The sequence below is a fragment of the Camelus bactrianus genome, chromosome 18 (assembly GCF_048773025.1).
Source record: "Camelus bactrianus isolate YW-2024 breed Bactrian camel chromosome 18, ASM4877302v1, whole genome shotgun sequence".
NCBI lineage: Eukaryota > Metazoa > Chordata > Mammalia > Artiodactyla > Camelidae > Camelus > Camelus bactrianus.
Window position 1 is genome coordinate 4,014,725 of NC_133556.1, and position 21,761 is coordinate 4,036,485.

At 43.6% G+C, this 21,761-nt stretch overlaps 1 protein-coding gene across 3 annotated transcripts; it reads left to right on the plus strand.

Annotated features, from left to right (window-relative positions):
* Positions 1 to 3,882: 3,882 nt before the first annotated feature.
* On the plus strand, positions 3,883 to 19,581 carry KDELR2 (KDEL endoplasmic reticulum protein retention receptor 2). 3 transcript variants are annotated; one of them, XM_074345670.1, is made up of 5 exons: positions 3,884 to 4,107; positions 11,918 to 12,018; positions 14,947 to 15,105; positions 16,204 to 16,456; positions 17,559 to 17,768. In XM_074345670.1, exons 1-5 carry the CDS (start codon positions 4,017 to 4,019, stop codon positions 17,591 to 17,593), a joined length of 639 nt encoding a protein of 212 aa, XP_074201771.1. In that variant the 5' UTR covers positions 3,884 to 4,016; the 3' UTR covers positions 17,594 to 17,768. The 3 variants fall into 3 exon arrangements, with proteins under 3 accessions (XP_074201773.1, XP_074201771.1, XP_074201772.1); XM_074345671.1 differs by lacking the exon at positions 3,884 to 4,107 and adding an exon at positions 8,993 to 9,011; XM_074345672.1 differs by lacking the exon at positions 16,204 to 16,456 and having other exon boundaries at positions 3,883 to 4,107; positions 17,559 to 19,581.
* Positions 19,582 to 21,761: the final 2,180 nt, after the last annotated feature.

Consider the following 21,761-nt stretch of genomic DNA (forward strand, 5'->3'; position numbering starts at 1 on the left):
CTCTATGTGATTTCCCCCCTAGTTTTCTTACTAAGGGTGTCACCTCTGGAGGGTCCTACTTTATGTGCAAGTCTCCAACACTATACCTCTCCCATCTTGCACAGAGTTTCCCCCTGTGTCCTTTTAAACCACAAGTCATCAACAGAAGCCCCTAGGGTTGACACTGGATCCAGGGCTCTTTTCCTCTCCAGATACCTGCTCTCTTGTCATTCCTGGGTTTTGAGAATATCCTCCCTTTCTTCCCTATATGTCAGTCCTGTTACATAGGTCTTTCCCCATATGCCTTCCTCCCCAGCAGGGAGCCAGATTCCTCCTGGGATGTCTCGGACTCCCCAAAGCACAGTTCCAAAAAGAAAAGGAGCAGAAACTTTCAATCCTCTTAAAGACCAGGCCCCAAGCCAGCACAGCATCACTTCGGCTTCATTCAGTGGGTTAAAGTGAGTCACAGGCTCAGCCCAGACTCAGAGCAGGGGAGGACTACACCAGCACGTGCAGAACAGGTGGTGGGGCTCGTGGGGGCGACCTCACATGGACACCCTCCTTGGCAGTCTATTTGAAGGAAAGAGGTGGAGACTTTCTTTCTTCACCCCTTCCCCAGCTTTTGTGCCTTCAAAGCAACCCCAGAGCCAGATGTCTAGAACCCCAATTACAGACTACAGTGGTGCAGCTGTCCCAGGCCTTCAGCCCAGTCCTTTCAGCACAATAACCAGGGACAGGCTGTTCGAGTTCCAGCCACTCCATCCTCACTCTCCACATACAGGGGGTCCCCACATGGGCTCACAGGACTGTCTGGAGCTGGGCTTCCATTGCTTCCCCTCCAGACTCCCCAGACAAGTCTGTATTTGCTGATACCCCAATTCAGACATTGTTCAAATCCTCCTCCATCTTGCCCCGTAATCAGCAAGACCCTGCAACTCCAAATCTCCCCTTGGGGAATCATGGTGGGGAAGCCCCACATCTGCTCTGATTTTCAGCGCTAGAGTTTGGACTCATGGGTGACTTTACCCCCCTTATTTTTACCTTTTTATATTTTCATATTTCCTACAATGAGCATGGGTTCTTTTTTACTGTAAAAAGGATATTTTTAAAAGTTTAAGAAATACCATGGAAAGGATGGATGATGGTGTTTAGAAAGAATTAGTGATGAGGAAAAATGGTTATAATTTTTTTTAATTTGGGGGGGAGGAAGGTGATTAGGTTTTTGTTTGTTTGTTTATTTATTTATTTATTTAATGGCAGTACTGAGGATTGAACCCAGGACCTTGAGCATGCTAAGCACACACTCTACCACTAAGCTATAATTTTTTAATTATTTAAAAATAAGGTGCAATTTTACATTGTTTTATACTATATATGTGTGTGTATATATATATATATATATATATATATATATATGATACATATATTTAAATGATGGTTCAAAGTACACCCTAGCAGTCTATTTATCATGAAGTGAATGAATCTTAAGCTCCAAGGCCCCTCACTTGCACGAGCTACTTCCAAGGCCCTGGTAAGGGCTCCTACAATGCATTCCCAGGGTCATGTGCTATTGCAAATTTTGAACCACGTTGGTTAAGATCACTGACTCCACTCTTCTTCTCCCTCATTCTCATTCTAAGTGTTAATGGAGAGGCCATGGGCATTTTTGTGGGCTAGCTAAGAGGCAGTTGCATTGAGGATAGGTTTCAGTTTAGGTTTAGGTTTAGGTTTAGTGGGATATGTTATTAGGGTTCACAATCTTGTCCACGTACAGTTACGTGAAGGCTCGCTGTCCCAATGTACGAATGGCTTCCAGGAAGACCTGTGCCAACTCATCTGGGGCAGGTGCAAGGCCAGAGGTCAGATCATGACACAGACATGTCCTGCAGTAGCCTGTACTGGAGGTGTCAAAGGCTGCTAAGACAGTAGATCTTAAAAGTTCTCATCACAAGAAAAAATAGTGTAACTATGTGTGGTGAGGGGTGTTAACTAGACTTGTTGTGATCATTTTGCAATACACATAAATATTAAATCATTACATTGTACACATGAAACTAATACAATGTTATATGTCAATTATATCTCAGTAAAAATAGAAAAAAGACGAGGTTCTGCGTTATTAAAGTTGTTAATCCCAACACACAGACACACAAAAAAATCATTGTCATATGAAGAGGTGACCAAAGAGTGTACAGTGAAAAAAATGTAGGAAAAAGAGTTTTACAGAAGTGTGCGAGGTAGTTCATTAATGAAAACATTTTGTCACTTTCAGAATTTTGTGTGGTTTGTGGTATCTGTCAGCAAGGCTGATGTCATGCATTTTCACAGGGACGGAAGACCACATAATCAAGGTAATGCTCTACTGCCACCTTCTTCAAACTTAATAATTTTTCTTTGAATTTCTGTTTTGCAAGTGAGGTCCAGTGAGACAATGGAGTGTGCAACGGAGACTTCCAGTCTTGGCTCCAGCGTGGTTCCACTCTTACTGCCTCCTTGCTTCCTTAGGAGGGGTTCTCTGCTGCCTGCTCTCCTGTGCTCTGGCAGCCTGACTTCCTCCTCTCTGCTCCTGCCCCATGACCACTGCATCCTCTGCTTACATGGGAGCCTGGGTGCAGGTGCAGGTGTGGTGTCGGTCAGAGTGGGTGGAGTTGAACTCGTGTGCCCTGTGGTGTCTCTAAGCAAGACATGGTGATGGTCATCCCACCATATAGTGGTCAACCTGGCAGGGGCATGCCTCTCAGTCACCCCGATCGAGGTACCTTGTGTGTCCTGGCACCGAGGTTCCAATATCCTTGAGGGTTTCCCTCTACTGTGGGTTGCTGCTGTGGGAGAGCACGCAGAGGAAAGGTGCCTGGTTTGACCTCCCTACCCTAGCAGGGTCAGCTGGAGAGAGAGGGAATCAGCAGCCACCAGGTCCATGTTGGTACTCCAGCCAAGTCCAGGGTGGATCCTGGCTCACTGGAGCGATGTCACTGGTCCATCCGTCATCCCATGCCTAAAGGTGTGCTCCCTTGGCCTGCACTGTTCCTGAAGTACCCCTTCTTCCTCCTTCCTACTTTACTGGATCTGGCCTCTGTTCATCTCTTCTGGCCAACTCCAGGCACCCTCCATGGACAAGCCATAAATACAAATTACACTTTCAGCAATTTCGCATCCATGTTAAACGCTCTGATATTTGCATTCAAAAGTAACATTGCCCAATATAAAGACAAATGGTAAAATTCATAACTTAAAATTTTATTTTTTCTTTACCTAGAAAGACATTATATAGTAAACAGGAAACAAGTTGAGAGAGACTGCCAAGTAAAGAGAAAAGCTTTATATTTCAGTACCTTTAGTAGAACTTTTCCCCCTGTTTTTGAACCAGGGATCTCACGCTTTTATTTGGCGCTGGGCCCCGCAAATTATGCCGCGTATCCTGTCTGTCAGGTTCATTCTGTTAGTAATTTGTGATTTGTTTTCACATCCTACAGAAATGTTCGTTTTCTATCTAATTTTGCATTCTTTCCCAGAGAGAGTCCCCAGACTGGTAAAATCTTCAGACCCTCGCATAAGCTGCACCCTCCCTTACGCCCCCAATTTTCCACCTTATCTTGAGTGATGCAATCACGGATTAAATTTCCCCCCTCTCCTACTTTTTCATACAGTAAGACTATAGGGCTCATAAGATCAGTGGGAGGGGGAGAACCCCCCACGAGGGAGTGTCACTTTAAAAATTAAAGGAACTCGCTGGCACCCGAGGGGAAGCCGGAAACCGGTAGGGGGAAGTTGGCAAGGAGTCGGGGTCCTGGGGAGGCAGCCCCGGAAACTGCGCTCCCGCCCGGCCTTCGCTCCGGCGCGTCCCCTTTAAGGGGCGGGGCCGGGGCGGGGCCCGGCGGGCGCCCGCTCTCCCAAGCTGCCCCGCGCGCGCGCCGGCAGTTCGGCCACGTCCCTGGCCACGTCGCGCCCGCTCTCGCCATCTTCGCCGCTTCATCTCAGGGGCCGCCGCCGCTGCCTGAGCCACCGAGCGTGGGGCCGCCGCGCCGACCGCCGCCGCCATGAACATCTTCCGGCTGACGGGGGACCTGTCCCACCTGGCGGCCATCGTCATCCTGCTGCTGAAGATCTGGAAGACGCGCTCCTGCGCGGGTGAGCGGCGGGCGAGGCCCGGGCGAGGCCCGGGCGCGGGGCCGGGTCGCTGGGAGGACCCGGCGACCTCGGCCGCCCTGCGGCCCGCCAGCCTGCGCCGGCCCGACACACCCCCTCGGCCGGCCTGGCGGGCGGCCGCACTCGTGGGGAGCCTAGGCCGGGGCGAGGTGTCGCTGCTCTGGGCCCCGCTCAGCACTTGGTCGGCCCCCGAACTTGAGCGGTCGGGGCGGGGAGGCGCCAACTGGACAGCGCGGGGCCTTGTTCTATCTGAAAAGTTTGCATGGGGGCGGGGGTCCGGCAGGCGCGCCCCCCGCCCTGGGCTTCTGTGGGCGCTTCCCTGCGCGCCTGGGCGGGGGGTCCCGAGGTGCGGGGAGCCCGGGAATCAGTGGGATGCGCCGGAGGATGGGCAGGATCGCGGCGGCTTGGCCTGACGTGGCAGCCTACCCAGCCCGGGAGGTGGGGCGCGGGCGGGGAGAGGTCACCCCGCTCCCCACCCCGCCCCTTCGAGGACTGGCCTCCAGGTTAGGGTGTCGAGGCAGGCCTGTTCCTAGAGTCCTGTGGGCTTCACCGCAGCTCTCGGGACCAGGATCACACCCACCACAGGAAGGGGGTATGGGGAGGTCTCTAAGCGAATTTCTTGGGGGCAGTTAATACTGCTTTGAGGAACAAACTAGTTTGTCAGACTCCGAGTGCCTCCATCTAATAACGGGTTCTAAAACCTGCGGCGCGGTGCCGGGTACCGCCGAGGTCTCATGCGGCCTCCTGTAATTCCTCACTCCACGTCACCAGTGAGTTGGCGACTCCCTCCTCGGGAGTGCACATTTCATGCACACATTGCTGGGAGGCAGTGAGACAAATCTTTCCCAGACAGTAGTTGTAGAGTTATACATTTCATCAACCCTAAAAGCTTAAGAATGGCCAATTTTGAAATGATTTCTCAAAATACAATGTCTTTCTTACACATATATTTTTGATAGTGTGGCCTCAGTGTGACAACGTTTGATGAATTAAAGAACTTAATTTTTGCAGAGACAGTAAAAGGTGGAGTCCCAAAGGACCTACGTGGCAGAGATTCTATTTACCTGATTGATTTCCAAAAAAAATTTCATCTCTAAAAGTCACACCACATCTTTGGCTGCTGTCTTCAGGCCTCACCTATCTCCCTGGAATGTAGCTGAGATCCAGGAAGTAAGCAAAACCAAAAAGACCTTTGAGCAGTCAAAATGGATGTTACAAAGTCCATGTACTGAAACCAGTGTGTTTGGCTTGGAGGTGATCTCTCAATTTATACATAGTTCTGAGAGGTTCAGTTGTATGACTTCCAGCGACAGCAAAGTGATTTCAGCGATTGTGATAGCTGACGTTTAAGCGCTTGCTGTGTACCAGGTAGTGAGCTAAGTGCCTTAAATGGCTCATCCCATGTAGTCCTTAAAATAACCCTGGGAGATGAGTGCTCTTGTCCCCATGCTGTGGGTACAGGAACCGAGGCTCGGGGAGGTGAGAACATTATTGGTGGAGCCAGGATTGGAATACAGGCAGTTCTGGAACTCACAATTAAGGATTTGAATAAATATCTATTTGGCCTAAGTAATTTTGGTTTAAACAGTGGATGCCAGGCCAGTAGTTTAGGTCATTTTTTGTTGCACTCAGAAAAAAAATTTCCCCCTGCTTTAGTGAGATATAACTGACATATAACATTGTATTAGTTTTAGGTGTACAATGTAAAAATTTGTTATGTGTATGTATTGCAAAATGATTGCCACAATAACTTAAGTTAACACCCAACACCACCCATATTTACATTTTTTTTCCTTGTTGTGAGAACTTTTAAGGTCTATTCCCTAGCAACTTTCAAATATCAGTACAGTATTATTAACTACAGCCACCATGCTTTACATTACATCCCCAGGATTTGTCTTCTAACTGGAAGTTTGCACCTTTTGATTACCTTCACCCATTTTGCCCACCCCTCACCAGAAAATGTTACTTTTAATCTTCATTTTTGCTCCAAAAGCTTTGTATGAGTCTCTTCATCTTTTTTCATAGGTTTCTCAGAATCCCCTCTGTCAAGTCATTAAACATTGAAGGATGCTAGCTCCTAAACGTGTATCTAAATTAAGATGTTGGGGAGAAGGTAGTGACGTGCTGGATGTAGAATTCTTAAAGGACCCTTGGGTAACAGGAGAAAGTGAGAAGATTTGGTACTTTGTTTCTTTGTTTTTAAATACTCATTACTTTTATGTGGGAGATTTAGGAAAATACAAAATACTTCAGCCAAAATAATAAGACAAATAGGTGAGTTAAGTTTGTCTGTGTTTGCAGGTATTCCAACAGTTATTAAACTGTTCTGGTTATCAGACTTAGGATCATTTTATGTACGATTTCTAGCCTTTTAAAAATCAGAATCATCAAGATCATGATTCAGAATTAAATTTAGAATTTGACTAGCTACCTTGTTTTTCACCCTAAATTATAAAGTTGTCTAGAGACTTTTGAAAGAGTAAGAATTTGATATGAGATTCTCAAATAACTAGATTTGGAGACATGTACGTTCAGGTTGTGTTTCTCACTTTGAAAATACTGGTGCTGGGGTTCATTTTAGGGTTTTGGCACTTGTTTTGAACATGCGTGCAGCTGCATAACCAGGGCTTTCTCATCTTGAGGTGTGGGGTGAGACAGGTTAGTAAAGAAGATTCTGTTTTCTTGACCATCTAATTCAAGAGCAACTGCCTTAAAGGACCTATTTTAAAGTGGGGGCAGGGGAGTTGATCTTAGTTTAGTCTGACTTGGCGTTCTCTTCTGTCTGCCATTGTCATTACAGAGGGGTGCCCAAATGAAATGTCAGTTTCTCATCTTCCTGAGCTGTGACTGGCAGCTGGATCCACAGGATGCGCAAGTCATCACTTTATCGCCCTAAACACTGACCTGGGTAGTGTTGGGAGAATAGGCGTTGGTGTATTGATGAAGAATTTCCTGTCTACATTTTCCTGTAGGCTGACAGTTGTTATTAGTACTGTATATATTGTGCTTAAACTACCAGAGGAGTTTTTCTGAGACCCAAGGCTCCCAGCCATCCTCCCCTAGTCCTTCCCTTCCCTCCTCCACCTGGTGCTTAGATTGTTGTTAGCTATTGTCATGTAAGTTGCAGATTTTTCATCCTGCCAAACATCCTACCAAACTGCTGTGTCCCTGTAGTTCTCGTAATTGGACAGTTTGATTTTTTTTTTTTTTTTTTTTTGGACAGCTTGTATTTTTGAAGGACTTGGAAAATACCTCATCTTCTGTTGTCATCGGGTACTTCAGGAAGCTTTTGCCTCACATTCTGCGTTCTCTCTGTAGCAGCTGTTGCCTATTGCTCTTTTGAGTGTCAGTCTCCTGAGTAATCATTTTTCCCACTTACTGACCACTCACTATGTGCAAGACACTCGGGACACAGCTCAGAGCAGCATCTTGTAGCTGTCAAAGTTTCTGCTCTCAGGAAAGCTGCAATTTAGTTGAAGTAATAAGCCATATATAAAAAAGATTAAAATATAGCGTATCAGACCATATAGGCAGTAAATTCTATATGTGATGTGGCAAGAAAGATCCCAGGAAGGCTTTCCTGATTTCCCAACAAGGAGAGTATGAGACCTCAATGAAGAAAATGTGTAACTTTGCTGATGGACATAAAAGATGACCTGAATGTATGTTCAAACCATGGTCCTGGAGAGGACCGGGCAGGCTGGCGAGGAAGCAAGATAGTACATCTCCCCAAATTAACTTAATTATTCAGAGTATCATCAAAGTTAAGAGACAATAAACTGAGAGAAATAATCTGCAGTATATCTAAGTGACAAGAGGTTAATAATCTGTAATAAAATACTCCTACAAATTAAAAAAACTAATCTGATAAAAAATGGGGAAAGTTGGCAGTTCACGAAAGAATGACAGAAGGCCAGTTATGCATGAAAGAATGCCCAGCCTCACTAGTGGTTAGGAACTTGGGTATTAAAACAGCAGTGCATCCCATCATTTGCCTGCTGGGTGGGAAGAAGGCAGAGGTTTACAACAACTAATGTAGGCAAAGGGGTGAAGTAAAGGGTATTTTCTCGTCTGGGTTAGTGAATATGTAAATTGGCACAGCCTATGTAGGGGAAGTTTGACAATATTTCAAAACTTAAAGTGTTCATATAGTTTACCCCAGCACTTCTAGGGGATCTGAACTACAGAAATTGTCACATATGTGAATAAGTGATATTGAGGTTTAAGGATACTTGTTGTACTTAAATACAAAGCACTTTATAGATACAGAGATGTTCATGCAGTATTTATAAGAGCAAATACTGTACACAACTCAAATGTCCATTAAGAGAGATATCGCACAAATGTTGGCACATTCACACTGGAGCACTATGCAGCCATTAAAAAGAAGGAGCTAGAAGTATTAACAGAAGCTACATCTGAGATACTAAGTTAAAGAAGCAAATTGTAAAGGAAGAGTTACGGCCCCATTAAGTTGCACTTAAAATGGAGTTGGGAGGGGTGTTAACAAGATTCTTCTGATTTTTATTCCGTATATTTTAGCACATTGGTATTTTTAATAAAATAGCATGGATTTCTCTGAAAACAAGAAAAAATAGTAAAGCAATACATAGAGCTGTCATTTACCAAGCACCTGCGGTGGGGCAGGTTTAGTAAAAGACACTTTTTTCAACAGTCCCACAATTCGGCATAATTTGTCCCCATTTGACAGATGCAGAAACTGAGGTGTAGGGGGACCAAGTATATGTAATGGGCCCTGGTTTGCTTGTTGCTTTCAGGGACTGAGCTTGCATCCAGACCTGCTGACTCCAAAGCCTCTCTTTCCCCGAGGCACAAAGCTGTGTTCTGAGTCAGTTCCTGACTTTTGAGCTACTGGTTCGAGGGTAAGTTAATGACCTCGAATCATGACCTCTGATAGTCTCCTAAAGGCGAGTACCTGGATCCTTCGAGACAGCAGGTCAGAGCATGGTATGCAGGAGCCTTGTTGAAGGCTGCCATGCTGTTTACCCTGGCGGTCTGACCTGCAGTGCTTGGTTGTATCCCAGCTGTCGCCAGCACAAAAATAATTCATGGAAGGCTTTTCTGTTTGGTTGAGGGCTCTGTTCTGTAAACCAATGGGAATATGAGAAATGCAACTTTTGACTTGAAGCTTAAATTAACATACACTGGACTATTTAGTTGTAGCTTTTTATTAAACTTGGCCCAGTGGGAAAAGACGGGAATGGGATTAAGTTTAATGATTGGTTTCCATTTAACAAGTTATACTCCATAGTATGGATATTTGGTGCATTTAGAGTTGAGATGGCTGTTTCAGAAACATTGAGCACTTGTTACCTGATGGCCTTCGCATGCTTTGGTCTCAACCCAGGGAGAAACTAACCATGAGAGCCCCTCTGGCTTCATGGCAAGTATTCCCACTTGAAGGAGATTCCTGCCCCTACCCCTTCTGTCTTCAGCTGGGACCTCTGCCTTCTTGGGGAGACAGAACAGTTTTTCTGTTTTAAAGGGAAAATGTTGCCACCTGCTAATCAGGATCCCAGGCCAGGAAGCATAGGGCAGAACTGTGTAAGCATCCTCAGATTTCCAGCATGGCAGCTCCTGCACCACGGGACAGGCTGCTGGCCACATGCTGCCTGCCCCTTTCTGCTCTGCCCCACCCTCTGCCTGGTGGTGAATTAGGGCAGAGCCCAGAGCACATTGCCTATTTACAATCGTAGAGACACAGTATGACTTGGAGAGTCTTTGGAAGTGTTATCCCCAAAATACCATAAAATGGGAATATACCCCCATGACATGAAACTAAAATGAATCAGATTTTCTTTTGTCCACTTGCTCATTCATTCAGCAGATGTTTTCTGGGCCCTGCTGGGTGTCAGGCCCCGTGCTCAGCACAGCGAATACAAAATGGAATAAGGCACGACCCGGGCCTTCGGACATCTCCAGTGTGATGGGGGTTGGGGGAGAGGAAGCCAGGCAACCAGATGACCGCAGTGTGTTTTATAAGTGCTGTAACAGGAGCTAGGGCAGCAGCTGGCGTGAAGTACTTCCCATTGTGCACTTGCTGAATGAATAAACAGCACCGGGGGAGGGTGTCTTCAAAGATGACGTCCCAGAGGAAGTGAAACGTGAACTGGGTCGCAAAGGGGAGTGGTAAAAGTGACATGATAGTTCCTGCTTTTTGATAATAAAAATGCTGAAAATGAGGACAGACTTCAAATCTGCATGGCTTCCAAAGTTCCATTAGAATAAACTCTTTACAACAAGATTTGCCCATATGTATCCTATAATTCTTTTATTTAAAATATTGGAAAGAACCATATAGGAAATGAACTGGAAATTTATCTCTCAAGTCTTCAACAAACATCAAATGTGACCCACATGCTCCCTGTCCTTTTTCCCCATTTTGTCTTCTCTCTCCCATGTTCTCTATGTCAGTGGCAGCCTCGTGTTTTCTCCTTTGGAATATTGATCTTTCATAAGAAAAAAAGTTCCCCTTTCCTGGGGAAAAGACTAAAAGGAGATGGCTTACTGTCTGTATCTCTACCTTTGGTCCTTGAAATTGGTTACTGTTGATGGATCCAGAAGGATAGAGTCGACTTTTTCTTCAGTTTCTATTTAGCTATTTTTGTGACTAGGCTGGAACTGTAAATATTCATACATAGAAAGTAACATTCTTAGGTCCAGGCTTTTCAACAAGCTATAAAATTGTTTTGTAAAACAGTGTAAAAATACCATGTAAAGCAATGTGATGTTCACCTTCTGGGGAAATACTGCTAATGATTTGGGTGCAGTGACATTTCTGCTAAATACAAGCTTGCTTAAATGTCTAATGGTGTGAAGTTTGCCATGTAGATGAGGGTGGGCAGGTTCTGACATCTAGTAAGGTTCAGTTTCTTTAATGAATTCGCTCTTTCTCAAACATCTGAAACCCATAATTTACGTCTTTTGTCACATAAATATTTAGCCAAATGCAGATGTCAGGTGCACTCTATGTGACCTTCTAGACTTCCCTAGCTGAGGCTCCATGTGCCACGACAGTGCTCAGGAGGTGGGCTGGTGATTGGGGGTAGAAGCAGTTTTAAGATGTTAAAACAGTAAAAAAGACAGACTGCTGCTTTGGAAGACAAGCAGGTTCCCACCCTCTTGTTGCCATAGCATCCAGGAGCATTTTTATGTGAGTCTGAGGTTGGTTGTGTGATGAATCTAAGAGGTGGAATTGTAAAAAATTTTAACATACCCAAGTAAACACTTCTCTCACAAAAGAAGTCACCCTGGGAGGCCACACTGCTGTTCCTGGAGGATTACTGCTCAGACTCTCCCCTGAAGCAGTGCTCTCCACTTGGTCCCTCATCTCCTTAATCCAGTTAGATTCCAGCTCCACCCTCAAAAGATTTGTCACATGAGATACTGTTTTTTAAAAATGGAAAGATGCTAAACGTAACGGACAAGTTACAACACTGAATAACAGCAGGATTTTTAAAATAAATTTCTTTCTATATCTAGAGGGACATATTTGAGAAATTTAATGTTCATTTGAACAATACACATCCTGGCATGTTGGTGCTGACATCGTCATAGTGAGACAGAAAAGCTGTTAGAACCTCCCCAGGCGGTCATGTTCAAGACTGTCGAGGGAAAGAACAACAGAAACTGCTCTCATGCACCCAGAGTCGTCCTGGACATCAGCCTCGGCCCCTGGTCCCACGTCCCTGCACTCCCTGCACCATGTTGTCCACAAGAATCACAGAGCTCTCCAAGCATTTCTAATACTTTGCTTTTGTTTCTGTAGGTATTTCTGGGAAAAGCCAGCTTCTGTTTGCACTGGTCTTCACAACTCGTTACCTGGATCTTTTTACTTCATTTATTTCATTATATAACACGTCTATGAAGGTATGGTATGGCATCCAATGGAACGTATTTTATCCATAATCCACAGACCTATGGAAACTGTTAAATTTATGCCACCTGTGCACTTAATTAAACATCTTCAAGAATAATGTCTAAATATGCTGTTCTTGACTTAAGCACTTTTAGACCACCTAGTACATGTAGCTGAGAATAGTTATCATTAAGCATATTTTTTCTGTTTCAAAGCAGTATCTGTTAAAGTTATTTGCACCTAGAGATTTCTTAATCTTAAGTTCTTCGACTATGGTAAACTTCTAAAGCTCTTGAAAACCCTATGAGACAGAGGGGTGACTATTATGTTTTCATGCAGTGGGAAATTATAGAGTCTGGGAAACCCAGCGAGTCGGTTCAGAACAAAGAATAGAAGCCGGGGCCCCCCACTGCACCACACATCCCGCTTACTTCTGTCGTGCTTCAGCAGCGTCTGCACAGAATTTACGTCATGCGCTCTTTAAACCTTTTAGCTTGGTCCAAGCTTTAGTATCCATAATACCTTTGGTGTCATATTTCTCCTAATTGACATGAAAACAAATGTCTGACTGTCAAAATGCAGAATGTCGCGTTCCAGCCAGCATCTTGTGTACCACTGGCAGCGCACGCTCCCCGCTTGTGGCAACCTCAGTTCTTCCCCGCAATCATTGAACTCAGACTTGGTGAACACCACGGGGCCCGCTGGGGTGGGGTGAGCAGCGAGCAGCACTCAGGGCATGGGGAGGAGCTGCAGTTTGCAATAGGTGCTGTGAAGGGAAAGTACAGGCTCTCCGGGTGTAGAAAGGGTGTCTGACTTCATTCGTTCCTCAGATGCTTAGCGAGCACCTGTATGCGGGATACTGTGGTAGGCACTTGGTTTTTGGCACCCAATGAAGTAATGTTTAAGCTAAAGCCATTGGTGTGGTATTTAAAACAACTCCCACAGCACTTTGTGTTCGAAAGCATTTTTATAAGCACAGGTCAAAGTAGACAAAGCAATATTTGAGCCCACGGTCTTTACTAAGAAGCAGATTTGAGTTACCTATAATCATTCCATTCTTCCTTACTAAGTGATGGGAGCCTAGTAATCAGGAAATAATTAGCTTACTTAAAAATGGTTTTAGGTCTGTGCTTGTTGTCCAGGCAAGTTGAGCCTGCAGGTATTAGACGTGTGTAAGCAAGAGTCCCCTCCTGTCCCCCTTGGGATACCCAGCTTTTAGAGGAATCCTTGCTTACTTAATTGTAGCTTCCAAACATAATGTCCCTAAAATCGGGAATGAGAGCCAAGGCCTATATGCTCATAACTTTTTACTTTAAATGCCAATCACTGGTGAGAGGAGAAAGTAGCTGCTTTCCCCAGCGGCTGCTGAAGCCTGTATGGGAAATCCAGGCTGGCTGGAGGAGGGGGCTGGGGAGGGACCTGTTCGTAGATGTATGTGTATTTCATCTGTAGTGTAGATGATATGTTACTTTGTTCATGTACGTGTATGCATATATTTGAATGTGTAGAGAACTCCTCTTACAGTATGTTAATCTTCCTTGATTTTGCGTGGAGGGTGTGTGTATGTTACTTCTCCAGTCTATGGGAATGACCAGCAATTTTCATACTTTGTTGACTATTTATTTGCAAATACAACTTTATGAAAAGATGCCAGGGACAGTTTAGTATCCTTGTTTTGTTTTGTTTTCAAGCATATGATGACTTGGTGATTGCCCTCATTTTCCTGTTAAGTTGTTTTGCCCAAATATTTTCCCAGTTAAGTTTCACAAGTTGGCTTTTCTGAAAAGTCAGTGCAGCTGATACCCCAGTTGTCTGTTTACTAGAACCAAACTACTGTTTGGTTCTTGAGCCTAAAATTCTGAAGTCTGAAAATTGGTGTAATTTCAGACTATCAGACTTTTCCTTAGGTTTGGATGAAAATATTTTTAGTGTTTTACCTTTTGAATGTGAAAGAACATACAATTTAATTGTATGCCCTTGAACAGCTATACTGCTGTGCAAATACATAGGCAGCAATGTTTTACAGATTATCACTAACTTTTGATTTTGCTTTTGTTATGTTACCAGACAAAATTTCATAGCAACAGTCTGAAAGCTGAGTGTTCAAGTAACACAGATAAGTTAAAACCATCATTGCAAAGTTTAACATGAGTTACATCGTTTATCTTAAGGAAAGCACTATCTGGGAAATATCGTTGTGCTGTAAGGAAGTGTATTGGTTTTGAACTGCATTGAAGTTCGTGTTTGCTTTTTTTCTAAACATACTATCTAGTAGTTTAGAATAAAATTAAAAATACGTTCTTTGGCAGTTTCTTATAAAGTTAAACATATACTTAACATACGATCCAGGTATTTACCTGAGAGAAGTAACACTTATACTCACACAGAAACCTGCACACACATGTCCCCCGCAGCTCTATCCAACCATCCCCCAAGCTGGAAACAACCCACCTGTCCTCTAATTGGCAGATGGATCAACAGCTGTGGCACCCAGACATGGGCTGCTGCTTCGAAATACAGGGGAGTGGTTCTTAGTCCACACAACAATATGGTTGGCTCTCAGATCGTTCTGCTAACTGAAAGAGGCTGGTATTAAAGGTGACATAGTGTATAATTCCGTTTGTGGAATGGAATTCTAGAAAAGGCAAAAACTTCAGGGACCAAGAACACATCAGTGATTGCCAGCAGTTAGGCCTGGAGGAAAGCCTTGACCATGTAGGCGCAGCATGAGGGAGTTTGGGGGGGTGATAGGACTGGTCTGCATCTGGATTGTGTTGGTGGTTATGTGACTTACAGAGCTGTATACCCCTGCAAAAGTGAATTTTACTATATTTAAATTTATAATTTAAAAGTATTTATAATATGGATGATGTAGAAAGCCACAAAGAGTTGGAATAACTGTTAAAATACTGATGACCCAATGTTTTTTCTTTTTTTAGCTCATCTACATTGCCTGCTCTTATGCCACAGTGTACCTGATCTACATGAAATTTAAGGCAACCTACGATGGAAATCATGATACCTTTCGAGTGGAATTTCTGGTGGTCCCTGTGGGAGGCCTCTCATTTCTAGTCAATCATGACTTCTCTCCTCTTGAGGTTAGTTCAGAGGTTTTTTAGTGGTCATGTCTGGTTCCCTAGGGAAATAGACCTGGTTGCAGATAACTTACAGTGGTTCTGTTTTGTTTGTTTTGGTTCAACAAGCTTCTGGTACAACATAAACTGTTTGGTGTAAATAAATCGTGGGAAGGAATTAAGCACCCAGGTTAGACACCCATTTGGGTGTTTGCTGACTCTCCTTTAGAATAAACTTGGGTCCTGTGATACCGAACGCAGTGCTGTGCCTGTCCTGAGTGTCTGAACACATGGTCTTCTGCCCACTCCCACTCAGCTTGTGTTTCCTCTTCCCGTACGGGTGTAGCTCATTGATGCTGTGTCTGTGAACCCCTTAAGCAGGACTCCTCATCCTCAGGAAGAGTGGACTGCATGGTGCCCTGGCCCTGGTTGGTGCCCTGGCCTGCTCCTCATCGCTCTGTCCAGCCCTCAACATCCTGGGGTTGACTTGAGTTACCACACTGATGGTGGTCTTCTGAAGGTGCAGGGAGTACCCGCGTTTAAAACACTCCAGGGGGCTACTCACATATCCTCTTTCCATCAGCGAGAATCAAGTACTGTGTTGGGCAGAGAGTTTGTGTAATTACAATTCTGACTTCCTATGCCTTTGACTTACCACACCAAAAGAGCCTAAAGAATAAGAATAATAGTGAGACAGTTTAGATAGTCTGGAAAGGAGACCAGTTGGTGAGGAAAAACAGCAGTGACGGAGTGGAAGGACCCAGCCATCAGTGTTGTCAACCCTGGCAGAAAACAGAGTTGATGAGGGGCCCTGGATTCAGAGTGGGGTGAGTTTACCCAGGAGAGACATCACACAGGTAGGGTCACAGAAAATTAGAGAAGAAGGTGACGTTAGGGAGACACGGTAGTGAAAATTCAGAGGTACACATGCCCAGGTTCCCCAGCTGGTCACTGGGAGTGTCTGCCTCTTACATGTAGCTTAAGTTTCTGTGATTTATTAAATTGTAAAGCTATTCTGTTGTGGGCTCGGACGCCCAGACTGCTTCACAGTAAAGCCAGAGTATTTCCCATGAACCCAGGGCAGGCCCTGGATGCTGACCAGACCTGCTGTTTCTCTGGCAGATTCTGTGGACCTTCTCCATCTACCTGGAATCGGTGGCTATCCTGCCACAGCTCTTCATGATCAGCAAGACCGGGGAGGCGGAGACCATCACCACCCACTACCTGTTCTTCCTGGGCCTCTACCGCGCCCTGTACCTCGTCAACTGGATCTGGCGCTTCTACTTCGAGGGCTTCTTCGACCTCATTGCTGTGGTGGCCGGCGTTGTCCAGACCATCCTGTACTGTGACTTCTTCTACTTGTACATCACGAAAGGTACGTTGGGCTGTGTCCTGCCGGCCTTGTTCTTCTAGGAGCCCCCCCGCCCAGCGTGCTCCTAATCTGACACAGGCTCATAAAGCAGAACTGGCTTCAGAAGAACATTCTAGTGACTGTCAAGTAAACTTCTGGATCCGGGTTTGCAGTTTTTTTTTCTTCTGCTGTAGCTTTATTGTATTTGTACAGTGACACATTTTCATTGTAAAATTAGTTAGAACTGATAATTCTGAAAACAATCACCCAAAATCCTACCACTTGGAGATAATCATTGTTAATGTTTCAGTAAATGTAATGATTTAATGATACATGACTTAAACTATATGTGCTTTCCTATAATCTGCTTTTCTCCCTAGACATCTACATAATTTTTAATAGCAGAAGAGTATTTCATTATGTGTATTACCGTAATTAACTTACTCAGCCCCTTTTTCATGGGTATTTGGGCTGTTACTGGTTTGCTGCTCTTAAACTCTAGTGCTTAAATCAGCATCCTTGCATATGTATATTTTTGCTTTTATATGAACACAGGACATATGAATTTCACAAAAAATCTGACAAAAAAAAGCCATAGTCCTTCCTTAGGAAAAAAAATGCACACTTACGCATATACACACAAATATATGCATACAGTTTTAGAGAATTCAGGAGGCCCTGAAACCCATCCACAGATCCCAGGCTAAGGATGCTTGCTATACAGTAAAATTCCTCGTGGTGCAATTGCGAGGTATAAGGGCATTTGTATCTTACCTCTTTAACATCCAAAATTTCATAACAGTATATGTTGATTAGAGGAGAAAGTCGTAACAAAAAGCTGAATTAGGTGACAATTTCAATCGAATTAGTATTTTTAAATTCAGTTGCTGTGGTGTCCAGATACATGAAGAAGATTCCAGTCCATGTGTGCATGACACTTTCACAGTTCAGAGGGCTTTGTTTATTGACACCAAAGTCAGGTGACTGTTGGTTGTCAAGAGCTTGTTTCCTCGAACCTCACTCGTAGTATCTTGTGTGACAGACTTCTAGGAATGGGAAGAAGGAAACTATAAGGTTGTCAGGATCAGTAACCTTTTGTTTTTTCTTCCTCTCTTTAAAATTCCAGTACTCAAGGGAAAGAAGCTCAGTCTGCCAGCGTAAGTGCCAAAGACCATCAGCAGCCTCTGTCCTTCAGGGTGCTCGGACGGAATTCTTACCACAGCAAAGGCACAAGATGCTTGAGACGGAAAACCAGAAACTTAACTCTTCTGTTGCAGATAGTCATCAGTGGCTCTGTAAGAACCCAGAGGGAAAGAACCAGAAGGTTTCTGTTTAATGCATCTTGCCTTATCTTTTTTTATTACTATGTACAAAGATTTTTTTACACAAAGAAACAATGCTGTATTAATAAATTCAGTGTGTAGCTTCAATTGGGGTAGTTCTAAAAGTGAAGATTTTGTGAGGAATAAGTGCAAACTTTTTTTTTTTAATTCTTTGAAATTGTTGATTCCTTATATCTGCAATGAAATCGTGCTCCTTGACAGCTGGAAGGTTATGTATCTTCCATCTCTCAAACTGCATTCCACTATATTTATTTTTTTGCCAAAAGATGAATTATCTTTGTTTGAAATCTGAGATAGTATGTCCGATTTGGTACATCTGTTCAAATTTCTTCTCACCTGACGTGGAAATCCTTCTTTGGATGTCACAACACTACATTTAAGGCTGGTAAGGATGACTTGCAAGTCTTAGGTTTTTCATTACCGAAATTTTAACATTCTGAATGTAGATGGAGTCTCAGTTAAGAGTCACCAAAGGTGCCTGCCCTCCTCCCCTACTGAGAAGCGTCAGTTTGAGACTGTCCCAGTGGTGTCAGAGAACTCGGTGGGCAGGGGCTTTGGGCTGCTTGCCATCTCAGTGTGTGTGTGGGAGACACTGATGATTATTTTGGATCTAGGACTCCTCTGAGGAATGGAACATTATCTGTCATTTTAACTTACAATTCCAGAAGATTACTACAAGCATGTCCATGCTCAGATTCAGGCTGTTTTCCATATTACTCTTGGACAGTAAAATGATTTTCTTTATTTTAATTGGCAGCACCAATTGCCATTCCTTTTACTCTTACTTTTTTAATTTTTTGTTGTTTTTATTGAGCTCTTGCATGATTTATCTTGTGTTACCATCCTAAATAAACATTTTATTAAACGTAGAATAAATTGTCTTTTTTTAATGAATTAGGCTTTTGGAACATCCTATGTCAGGATGGGTTTTTTTTTCAATTGGCAACAAGAGCTCTGTATAGGGCTGCAAACATTTGTTCTCCACCTAGTAATCTAAAACTTTCTGTATTTTGTGGGAAAATTGGAATTTTCCTCCTGATTTTGCCATTAAATTAATTTGCAGCGTTTTTTTGATTAATGCAAAAGCATACGACTTTGTTTTTATGTGATGCACCATTGTTAAAGTGTTGAATACTAACAGTGCTTACTACAAGAAGGGTGTAGTATTTTTGCTTGCTGCATTAAAATATCTTGTGGAGGAAGGGCGCTGGATGGGTTTTATTTTTATCTTAACATCTTTCTAAATAGGCGGTGTAACTGTGTAGTTTAACCTCCCATCTTTCTCTCGTTTTGCTTCCCCTCCATTGCCTCATGTCTTTGCTTTTGTGTATCAGAGTCTCTTTCTTTCTGGCGTCCTAGTCTCAGTTTAGTTTCCGTTTTTATCCTCCTTGGAAAATTCTGATAGCGTGCAGGAAGGGTGGGAAATCCCGTCATAAGTGGAGGAGACTCCTTGCTGCCCAAACTGGGCGTGGGTGGGGGGCTCACACATGATTTTGTGCATGTAACTCAAACACAAGCTGGGATCATTCATTGGAGAGCACCCTGCATAGAGCAAGGATCTGGACCTCGGCACGCCACCTGATCTATGAAGTAGCAATGCCTCCAGTTATTCTGCCCAAGTGAAAACAGAGTTGGTTGAGATGTTGCCACCACCTGTGGCCCACCACAGTGACATCTTAGCAGGCACCTGAGGCGGGGCGCGGGGCTGGGGCAGAGTCCTGGCCACGTTGGAAACAAAGGCGTTGTATCACAAAGCACTGTTTCAGAATTACTTCACTTCCTGAATAAAGGTTATCAGGTAATTCATATTTTTCAACAAGCCGTTTTATTTGTGTGTGTTTTTTGAATGTAAGCATAAAGAGAAATAAAGCAAAGTGAACAAATTTGCCCACTAAAAAACTGCGAAAAGCTACTGGCTGTTGACTTGCTTACAGACACCAATCCATTCTTCGTCTGGATCAGTTACAGAGTTTGAAGAACATTTACTGCTTCCTCACAGTCTGGCCAAAGAGAAATGGGTGAAGGAAAAAAAAGTGGCAGCTAGAAGGCCTTGCTAGGGAAGATCCAGCCCAGCATTTCCGAAGATGCCAACAGGTTAAACAATTTCCTGGAAAGGTCAAGCGAAGATTCTATTTCAGTAGAAATCTTAAGTGGTTTGTGGGACAGACTTGTGTTAGGGGTCTTGGCTCCCCACACTCTAGCTCTGACCATGGGTTTAGCGTGAGCCTTGCTCCCGCTCTGTGACGAGCAGGGACTCCCACCACAGGATTTGGGAGGTGCAGCTTGGTGCACAGAAGGTGCTCAGCGCCTTGGGCACCCTCTTCCCCCTCCCTTTCTTTGTGCTTAGCTTGGGACAGCAGCCTTGAAAGCTGGCCAGAACCCGTTCTGGCTGGAGTTCCTCTGGCCCATGTGATGACATTGGTAGTTTTGCCCTTGTTGGGAGAGAATGCCTCTAGAAACAGACCCCCAAGAACCTTACAAAACCACGCATCTGAGTGAGGACTAGTGAAGGCTGGTTGGACTGGAGCTCATGTGGGTTTTTCTCTGTGTGCTTCGCCCTCTAGTGGCTGGATGTAGACTTTCCAGGGAACCTGTGCTGTCCTCTCCCCACCAAGCTGATCTGGCTTAGCCGTTGAAGTGGAGTCTTATGCAGGTGCTGGGGGTGTTTCTTCTCCAGTTCTGAAACAATTCCCTCTTGTATCCCTGCAGCTTAGAAGCAACTTGCGGCAATGATATAGCACTAATCCTTTTAAACAATGACAAAGATACTTCTTATACTACTGGAACATAATACTCCAGATTTCTGACCTAGTTTGGCCTTGGGCACTTATGAAGTGAGTCTTCAAGCAAACATTACACTACACTTGACTCCATTACCAAAACAGAATGGAAATACAGAACCTATTTATTCATAAGATTTCTAGTTCTGGGGGGAAGGTTACAGCTCGGTAGAAAGTGTGCTTAGCATGCACAAGGTCCTGGGTTCAATCCCCAGTACCTCTATTATAATAAATAAATAAACCTAATTACCTCCCCCAAAAAACATTTTTTTAAATAAAAAAAAGTAATTGTCAAAATATACAGGTTACCAAAAAAAAAAAAAAAAAGATTTCTAGTTCTGTAATAGGAAAACATGTGCCCTGGAACTAAGAAAGTGATTTGTTCCAAGTTCTGAGAACTGAAAAATCTCAGGACTTTAAGAGTGCTTGGAGAAACAACTGTCCAACTGACTGAAAGATCACCTGACTAAAGCCCCTACCCACTTCTGACATAGACAACAGCAGAAACAATGAATGCAAAGATATTAATCTTACTCAGAGCAGAAGGATTTGCTCAAATCAAAGAAGATCAAGCCCTAAAGGGAGAAAGGAAGACACGAATCAGTTTGGAAAAACAATAAAGATCCACTTCTCCAAGTTAATACGAAGATGAAATTAAATGCTGAGAAATCTCTGAAGAATCCCCACTATTATTTGCAAATAGTTAAAGTAACCTGAAAGAACAAGCAGAGAGGAATATCAAGGATCTTTTTTTCCCCAAAATTCAAGATGGAGCAAATACGGCAGGATGTGACCCCTTGTTAAATCTGGATGGTGGGTCTTCAGTTACAGACATCTCTGTATCTGAAAGTTTTCATCATTTAAAAGTCATTATAGGTCATTCACCCTTTCAAGAGCTATGCTTCGACTTGGATGTTTCATTTTGGAAGTAACAAAAAATAGTTATTTTAAATTGATATTTTAAAAACTACTTAAAATAGTTTTTTAAAAACTAATCAATTTATTCATTCTTTAGGAGGAAATAATGTCCTTTTTTATAAACTGAAAACTTATACGCAGAAAGGGAGGCTTTTTAGTTCATTCCTTACAGTATGAAAACTGATTTCTCCATTTCTCTATGTGTCAGAAATAAACTTGGAAATGGATGAAGTCCTTTTTAAAAATAGCTATTTTTCACAGCAGAAAATTGAAAAAAAATCTGTGTCT